At 41.3% G+C, this 9616-nt stretch overlaps 1 protein-coding gene across 1 annotated transcript in view; it reads left to right on the top strand.

Annotated features, from left to right (window-relative positions):
* Nucleotides 1-423: 423 nt before the first annotated feature.
* The window catches only part of SMYD3 (SET and MYND domain containing 3), a 397261-nt gene continuing 388068 nt past the window's right edge, over nucleotides 424-9616 (top strand). The window contains exon 1 of the mRNA XM_069852421.1: nucleotides 424-613. Within this exon, the coding sequence (XP_069708522.1) occupies nucleotides 450-613 (164 nt within the window). The 5' untranslated portion in view covers nucleotides 424-449. The remainder of the gene's footprint in view (nucleotides 614-9616) is intronic.

Genomic DNA, 9616 nt, shown 5'->3' with positions numbered 1-9616 from the left:
GATGATAATGTCTTGTGTGAAGACTGCTGAACAGATGTGTTTTCTTCTGTGATCCCCCCTTCCCCATCTCAGATGCAAGGTCAGGCAGAGATGGCTCCAAAGCACCAAGTCATTTGACTGCTGCGGAGTTCCTAATAACATTAAACCCAGACCTTGGAAAGTAACAGACTATGCATAAGTTTTCTGGGGTAGTTTATACATGTAGGTGGGAAAACCATTCTGTCCCAGCCCTTGTCTGGCTGGACGCGACAGATGGAGATCGCTCCTCGCGTTGCCCACCCTGACGAAGGGCGCTCGCTTTCTAGAAACCCCAGAACAAGCCTCAGATCTTTATTTGCCGGCATTTTCAGTACCACCTGCCCGGAGTTAAGATGGCGGCAGCGGCGCCAAGTCACGCGGCGCCGGGCGGGGCAACCCCGCGCTCCCTCTCGGTGTCTGCGCGCGGGCGAATGGAGCCGGCGGCGCTGGAGCGCTTCCCCAGCCCGGGGAAAGGCAGCGGCCTCCGCTCCTGCCGGCGGCTGCGGCCCGGCGAGCTGCTCTACCGCGCCCAGCCCTTCGCCTACGTCGCCACCAAGGAGCAGCTGGGCGGCGTGTGCGGGCGCTGCCTGCGCAGGTACCGGCGGGAGCGAGGGGGAGAGAGGGAAGGAGGACGCCGCGGCCGCGACTCCCGCCAGTCGCGCCAGTGAAGCTCCGCCCCTTCCGCCGGGGCGGGGCCGAGGGGGAATAGGGGGGGAAGGGGGGCGGAACAGAGGGAGGGTCGGGGGCAGGAGGCAGGGTTGGGGGCAGAATGATTGAATCACCGGGTTGGAAAAAAACTTCTAGGATCATCGAGTCCAGCCATTCCTATCTGACACTAAACCACGTTCCTGAGCACCTCGTCTCCCCGTCTTTTAAACACCTCCGTGGACGGGGACTCAACCACCTCCCTGGGCAGCCTCTGCCAGGGCCCGATGACCCTTTCAGTGAATTTTTTTTTCCTGATGTCCAGCCTGAACCTCCCCTGGTGCAGCTTGAGGCCATTCCCTCTTGTCCTGCCCCTTGACACTTGGGAGAAGAGGCCAGCACCGTCTTTATAACTTCCTTTCATTCAGGTGGTTGTAGAGAGCAGTAAGGTCTCCCTTCAGCCTCCTCTTCCCAAGGCTAAACAACCCCAGTTCCCTCACCACTCCTTCTAAGACTTGGTCTCCAGCCCCTTCAGCAGCTTCGTTGCTGATGGAGGCAACCAGAGGAGGGCAGAGAGGCACGGGGGCAGAGCTGGGGAGAGGGGGCAGGATGATAGAATGGTTTGGGTTGGAAGGGACTTTAGACTTCATCTAGTTTCAGCCCCCCGTGCTGTGGCCTGGGACAGCTCCCACTGGATCTGGTTGCTCAAAGCCCCATCCAGCCTGGCCTGCAACACCTCCAGGGATGGGGCAGACACGACTTTCCTGGGCAACCTGTTCCAGTGCCCCACCATCCTCACATAAACAATTGTCTCCTAACGCCTAATTTAAATTTCCCCTCTCTCAGGTTAAAACCATTACCCCATGTCCTGTCTCTGCACTTCCTGATAAAAAGCTCCTCCAGTCATTCCTGTATTTGTATTTTTCCCGTATTCCTGAAATTTACCATTTCATCCCAAATCAATCCACAAACATTTATGCCCTTTTCCAAGAAAGTGTTCAGCCTTTAGAGCTAGAACTGCAGTGGTCAAATCGGATTTCTTGGATTTGCTATGTGGAACACTCAAAGGATCTTAGCAAACAAGATGTCCAGGACCTCAAAAAGTCACCATGAAAAATCACTCCGATGCTGGATGGTTATACCCAAACTATATCTAACCTCCTCTTCCAGCTTTTAGGACCTGTGATACAACAAGTCCTGATGGACTCATCTCCCCATGTGATGAACACATCTCCCCCAAGTTGCTAGTTCTGTCCTTAGTCTCTCTGCCCTTAACAGCAAAAAGCTTTCCTTATTTCCATCTGATTCTTCTTTGCTTCAGTTTTAATCCTTACATTTTTAAGTAGTGGCTGGGGCAAATGGGCCATGGTGGGAATGAAGTTCTTATCTTGCCCTAGCCCTGCAAGGAAACCACCTGTATGAGCATATAGCTGTTCCCTGTATGTACAACTCTGGGCGTTTGCAGAGATGATGAGCTGTTGGGCACTGGACTTCATGGAATGGACAACGTGAGGTGGCTGAGGTTCCTGCCACCCGCGCATGCTTATCCTGTGAAAGGAGCACATGGTTTTGGGACATACCTTCAATAAATGCCCTCCGAATCTTACAAATGAAAATTGACAAACCCACCATAGCTTTTTGTGTTTGGTTAAAAAACCTCTGGCTCTTCGCTCAAAGGGTGTCTGGCTTCTATTGCAAAAGGTAGTTGAGCTAGACACATTTTATAGATCAAGACTGTGCAAACTGACTTTCTTCTTATTCATCTAATTAAAGGCAGTGGCGCTTCATTCAACAGGCTTTGTTAAATTACTTGAGTGATAGGTTTAGCCATACATAGGTAGCTTTTTTTTTTAATGTATGGAAATGGTAAAGTGCTGCTGAAGTGGTATGTGGAATCAAGCTGTTTCGTGAATCTGGTTTTAATTTAATATGCAGTGTGATCTTTGCTTTGAAGCCAGGTGTGAGAAAAAATATTGCCGCCCATTTCCAGGGCTACAGATAACAGTCGCGTTGTCTGCTCCTGTTCTTATTTTTCATTCTGATCTTTAGGTGGCAGTACAGGAACACAAATTTAAAAAAAAAAATGGAACTGGTCTTAAAATTGATTTAGCAATCTTATTACATATAAAATTAATGTTTGAGGCTTTATACTGTGAAATGTAATTGTGTACTTAGTTTTGTCTCCTGTCTTGTAGTAGTAAGTGTTGTTGGATGCAGCTCTTCGCTGTGTGAGAAGTGCTGGCTGAGCCAGAAGATGGGGAATGATGTACAGAACATTTTATTTCTGGATTTTGTGTGGCCAGCATCTTCTAACAACTAAGTGGGGAAACCCAGTGGGAAAGATTCTTCTTCTCTTATTAGCTAAAGATTTTCTGTATCGCTTCTTCCATGTTTTAATATCTCTTTAAGGTGAGGTCAGTGGCAGTACTGCTCAGTACATGTTTATGTAGCAAGATTGAAGGGGTAAAGAGAGCTCTTTTGTTTACAAACTTAGGGGATTTTGCTGCATTTTCCATTCTGCTGGACATTGATAAAGATGGTGAATAAAACTAATTGTCATTGATCCTCAGAGGCTTCCATCACTTCTATCTGTTCTGAAAATCAACTATTACACCTTTTTTTTTTCTGTTTCTCCTTCTATTCTTTACCTGGCTATCAATCTATAAAATGACCTTTCTTCCAGACCCTGGCAATTTAGCTTAATTTAACCTTTCCACCATTATGTTTTGTTCAGTGGTCCCCTTTTTTCATACGTATAGTGGCACCCTCACAGAACTCGGACAAGTTAAAAAAGGAGGCTGACCTCTCATGGGAGCCATGCTTGCTCTTTCCTTGTAGATTTTATTTACACAGGTGATTAAGAATGATCTTATTCTTGATTACAGTCTCTTTTGTCTAGCCATGATCAGAAGCCACACTTGCAGTTAGAATAGTCAATTGGGTATGACGATTAAATCTTTCTTTCCTTAAGAAAGCAAAGAGCTGCAAAATCTAGAATACTTTAGTTGCTAACATGTTTATAGAGTTCTGCTGTTAATGTTACATGAGATTATAGGTGATACCAGAATATGTCAGCAAATACTGATATTTTTGACTTCCTATGCAAAATTTTAAGTTTGCCATTAATTTGTGTTATTTCTAATATTATTTTTTGTTTAATTTTGTGGTTTATTAGAATTTGTTTTTATGTAGATGATCAGATTAGAAATTCTGTTAAAATCTGGATATAGCCAGTTACTTCTCAATTTAACAGAATAATCCTAAATCAGTACTGACTTTTAATGTATGACAATTTAACATTACAAAATTTGCTTGCACATGCTGATTTATCAGGCTGTCTGTTTTAGCTGGTGGTGTTACTCAGTTTACTCAGCTTGTTAAATTTTTACAGGGGTTATAAAGATGTTCTTTGTCTGATAAGTGAATGCAGAAGTGGCATGTTGGTGCTTGGCAGTTCTCTTCTCTGTGTATTTGACGATCTATCGTCTATTAATTGCTGCTGATTGAGTTTCCTACAAGGTCTGGCTTTCACATTTTGAATTGAAAATATACCCAGTTTGTTATAGAACGGGAATCATAATGAAGGTGAAAGTCAATTATGCCTTTGATGTTTGCTTGCTTTTTACAGAAGGTTTCTGTGATGGGTTGTATTTATAAGAATCCATTGCAAGAAAACATAAATGCTGGTTGACACTTGGGAACAAGCAAACACTTTCTGTGTCTCGGGGAAAGTAAGAAAAAGAGCGAACACTAGCCTTTTTCCAAATGCTGTACCACTTATGCCTTTAAAGGAAAGAGACACCTAATAAAAGTGAATATTTGAGAATAGGTAATGTACATCATTATATAGAGACTATGAAATAAAAGACATAAGTGTTTCTTGTTTGGTAAGATCAGAAGTTCAGACTCTGGTAGTGGAATAAGTGGAAGCATGCATGTGGTTTTGTATGACTGCAGCTTTTTTAAGCATATCAAGAAAGAGGAAAAATGTCCAGGTTAGGACTGTTGGTAAACTAACTATGGCAGCAGACGCTACTGCAGTATGGGAAATAAAACCAAGAATTTGGTAAATAGTTGAGTGATTATGATGTGCTGAACACTGGCCAGCTAGTGTATCCCCCTTGCTCTACTTCATCTGGCTTAAAAATAGCCAAACGGACACAAATTTACATTCAGGACTGTGCATTCAGTACTGTTTCTTCAGCTTAGACACACCCTTAAATTCTTTATTGTTGCTACATTATATCATATTATTAAAGATGGCTTACCATTGTTGAAGTATGGAATGTCTATGTCAATAGCATCCTGAAGGAACAAAATTACCGTTGTGTTATGACCACAATGTGGAATATTTTAAGTACATAGAATGGTTTGTTCACAGAGAGAGTGTAAGGAGGATGGTTGTGATCCTTGGGCTGGCACAGTTCTGCCTGAGGGCAGCTAGCCCTTAACCCTCCAAGTGTACCTCTTTAACCAGCGGCAATGGGGATGAGAGAAGCTGGTTATTTTGGCTCTGTAGCAATGGGAATTTCCCCATGAAGATACTGTCATTCATCAACAAACGTAAGGTGCTTCCTTAAGTGCTAAAGGGTGTGTCAGCACCCGTGTTCTGCTGCTTCTAGCTCTGCTGGGTAATGTGTGAGCTATGGAATGCAGGTTCAAGTTTAGCATATATGAAACTTGCTGTGATGCATGAAGCTATAAAATCCACACTGTCTCCTCATTTATCTCTGAAAAATACTTCTGTTGCTGGTTCATATAGAGTTAGCTATAGAACTATGGTAGCTTCTTGAAAGTGTACTGTTTTGTTGCTCTAGGTGTTCCTGGTATATAGCTGGTATATTTTTTTTCTACAGGAATTCTGAAATGTGGACAACTGCTATTTGATGATTCATTCTTTGATTTTTAACTTTCCAGGAGTTCTCATCAAATAAAGATTATTATTTATTACATTTTTGAGATATAAAGCAATACCTACATTTTATAGTTTGCTTGTATAAAAAACTTATTTTTTTACTTTTGTAGACCATTGTATTTCCATGATTGTTAATAGATTATAATAACAAGGTTTTTAAAATTCCTTAAACATATAACTCTTAGACTTACCATATAAGTGAATTAAAGTTGGTTTGCATGACTCAGTACCATGAGTTTTTTGGCAATAACATTTTTAAGATGTGAGAAGTATGGTGTGTTTTGTGTCCCTTCAGTCAATGTTCCAGACAGATTTCCAGTAGTTTTCAAGTGCATAACATCATATTAAGTGGAGGAACATAAACAAATTATATCTGATTAGTGGTAATCATAGCGTGGAAACAGTATGACTGTTATGAGCAGGTATGTTTTACTGCTTCTAGAGTAGGATAATCCTGGGAATTATATGCTACAGCTTGATGTAGCATTTCTGACTAATCAGTTAGGAGTGCAATTGCAGTGCTTTTGTCTCTTGATATATCTGCTTTTGTGTGAAGTAAGGGCAAAGGGTGTGAAACAAAACTGAATGCGAGACAATTTCAGGTTCCATGTAGATGCATGAGAATGTTTCCCAAGACCTGAGAAATTGTGCTCTGCCACCAACAGAAAAGCTTCTATCTGTAGCTGAATGACCTATCACCTCAAAAAAGTAATATTCTCCTAAGAAGATGCTCTCTCTCCCCTGTGTAATTTTACCCCAATAATGATGACTGAAGCAACCTTACAAGGAGCAGGATAGAAATGCATTTTTCTGTCCTCGTGCCAGCTGGAGCTGTAGGAGAAGTGGCTTCCAGGCTGCTGTTCTATGCTGCCAGGGAAATCTTCTGCCAGAGAAAGTGGACAGAATAGACTATTGAACTGCTTGCCTGCAGTGTTACCTTCAGAGAAGTCCCTGAGCTTTCTTGTTTAGAGGAAGAAAGCCTGTAGAAGAAATTACATACTTAGGAATTCCATCTCTCTTTCCTTCTGCTCAGTCAGGTTGAAGGTATGGGAGGAGGAACCTCTGGCACTCAAGATAGGATTCATACTAAGTTGTCCTGGTCTGCCTGTTGATTTGGTTTGCCTCCTCCTTTACAGCACCCTTTAGGGTGGTCAGGAGTTTTCTGTATTCCTGTTAGGAATATCCATTGGTGGACATTTTCCTCAACTGACTGTTTCTTCCTCTTGGAGATTTCTTTCAGTAATGTGATTCAGGTTCTGTTTGCTGTAAACCCTATCCTTTCCATTGTGCAGTGTTTTGATCTCACTCTATTTTCATACTTCTTTGCATGTTCTGGGCTTGCTTCAGGCAGGGTGTGGATCCTTGCCCATCTTTTTCTTCCCTTCTTCCACTGCCTTGCAGCCTGGAGGCTGCTGTTAATGCCTTTTGCAGCCGACCTGGTTTTACCCTTGTTAATGAGAGAAGAAATAGAAAAGGGAGAAGCATTGTTAAAAATAAGTTATCCCAGGTCAAGTGTTTATTCCTGTGTCTGTCATTTATGGAAAATGAAAATTTAAGTTTAGCCATGCTTTAAAATTCCCTAAAGGTCTTATGGTGTTGTGATTTTGTGTTTACAGTTTCCATGCTTGTACTGCTCTGTAATTTGAAAGTTATTATATGAAAATTGTTGTTTTGTCAAGCTGAGACTGACAATTTAAGTTGTGGTCATCTTGTAAGTTCTTCTGAATTTAGGCTTTAATATGTATCTGCAATCCACACCTGATATTGTATTACCTTTCTGCATAGTGCAGTCCATAATATTAATGTTTTGAAATATTAATGTGCATGAATATTCTTTGATTGTGGAAAATGATAAAGCCATGAAAATAAGTTTGTGAATCAGATTATCTTTCGCCTTTTCTTAGGGCCAATTGTAATTGCGCAAGTAAAAAATTAAAATTAGCACTACAAGGAAAAACATTGATTAAAATACGAGTAACTTCTAGCTAATGTAATACGTAATGACACAATTATTTTCAGATATGTCTTGAGAAAAGTTTTAATTTTGTGTAAGTTGCTGAAAGCTTTACACTGCATTCCGGAATTTATTCTTTAAATTCTTTAAGAATTAGTATTGTTATACTGGCCATAGATATTGGAATTCATTAATTTTTAGTGGTTGCTTCCATTGTGGCTATACTCAAAAGCCACTACATGCTTCTGGCTGTAGGGTGCATGGAATGGTGCTCTTTTCCCTTGAAGAATTCACCATTTGTCTTCAGAACCAGTTACAACAGCTGTTCTGAATTATTCAAAACTCTGCAGGTGAAGCTTATAGAATTTTTGGCGTGCCTCTCCACTTCATCTATTAATGTTTTGAAGTAGATATGGATCTGTGTGACAACCTACCTGATGTGCTGTCTAGGCACTGCTGAGAAGGCAGGTATTCTTACGGCTCCCCTGAGTCCTTGCTGTCCTTCTTGCATGCTTCTTCTGCTTTCCATTTGCCAGCTTTGCTGCTTGTCTTACCTGTGATAGACTGTAGCGAAGAGATAAACTGGTAGAAAATGTATTTTACTGAAATATAAAAATCTTTTAGTATCCTTGAATCAAATTATTGCTGGAGGGGAAAGAGGAGCTGAAGTGGCCATTGAAGAAAAAGGTCAAGGTTGGACAGTAAGGGCTGTGCCTTCTGTTTGTAGCTAGCCTTTAGTCTGCTGTAGCTAAAAATGAAACCTTAAAAAGGGCAGTTAGAGAAATATCTGAGTTCTTACAGGTGTCCCGAGGAGAAGCAGGACATTCAGGAGTGCAGGACCAACTGACGTGTTAGTGTGGAGGAGGATTTTTTATTACCTTGTAGCCTGGATCAGTCCTGGGCAATTAGGCTCGACCTTCATTCCTTTTCTCAGTTGTGTTTCTGCCATATTTTGCTTCCCCAGAAGTATTTCCTACCATTGGCTTCAGTTTAGTAGAAGAAACACTGCAGACACTTTCAGTTGTTTCTTACCACAAAGAAAACATTGGATGATGCCTTGGCTACATAGGAGTGCCTTGACTTTTCTGACTTTATATTTGTTACTGATTTTACATATTTCAGCATTTTTAACTGTGCACCTCTGTGGCTAAATGGGAGATTTTATTTAGAGGCCAAGCTAAAGTTTTGAATAATTTCCAAGGGCTGCCTGATGACCATAGGGTTGATGCCAAGTGGCACAATTGGTTGAACACCAGTGAGTAATTCCTATACTAACTCTAGCTGTAATCCCCTGATCATGTAATATTGAGCTTTCCTATTTATCATCTTAGCTACTAGCTGCCTTCAGCTCAGGGATAGTTCTGCTATTACCTTGATTGCTCGAGCTTAAGTGAAATTAAAGTCTAAATATTTTTTTTTAAACTAAACTGCCTTTTGGCCTCTGAGTATCAGAGCACTAGCTCCTGCAGTCGATAGGCAGGTAATACAGTTTTGGTTTCTCTGAGGAGGGCTTGCCTGGGCATTCATGTAGGGTTTGTGCGCTGCCTGTGTAATCGGGTTTTAGCATTCAAAGGGGAAAAGCCATTCAAAGAACAGTGTGTTGAGATGGACTTCTTAGGAGAGAGTGTTTAGGAGGAGTTGTGATGTAGAAGTGCAGAAAAAGAACAAAAGATCATAATTGAGAAAGAAGAAGGAGTAAAAACATCAAATCTAAGCCCTTTCTTACAAATCATAATGGCTCATTCATACAATTTAATTAAAATTGCTCATTCTGTTGCTAAGATTGTGTGCTAGTGAAGGATCATGGTAGAGCAGGAGGAGAGAAATTAAGACAAGGTGTTTGGTGAAGCATTCCCTGCAAAGAGGAAAGATTTGTCTCAGGAAATTCTGAGCATGGAATAATCCATGTATATTTCCTATGTAAAATCTTTGCTCATTGTCTTGTGCTTCTCAAAGGCCAGATACTTCTTATTTGTTTGTCAAGAAAAGTTTAAAAGCAGCTTATTTTTACATAAAGGTTTATACTGGTGTCCCATCTTGTTTTGTTGTTGTGCTGTTTCATGTTTTGTCTTTTAAGTGCTATT

The sequence above is a fragment of the Phaenicophaeus curvirostris genome, chromosome 2 (assembly GCF_032191515.1).
Source record: "Phaenicophaeus curvirostris isolate KB17595 chromosome 2, BPBGC_Pcur_1.0, whole genome shotgun sequence".
Lineage (NCBI taxonomy): Eukaryota > Metazoa > Chordata > Aves > Cuculiformes > Cuculidae > Phaenicophaeus > Phaenicophaeus curvirostris.
The sequence above is the reverse complement of the archived record's forward strand: the minus strand, read 5'-3'. Positions and strand labels throughout refer to the sequence as shown.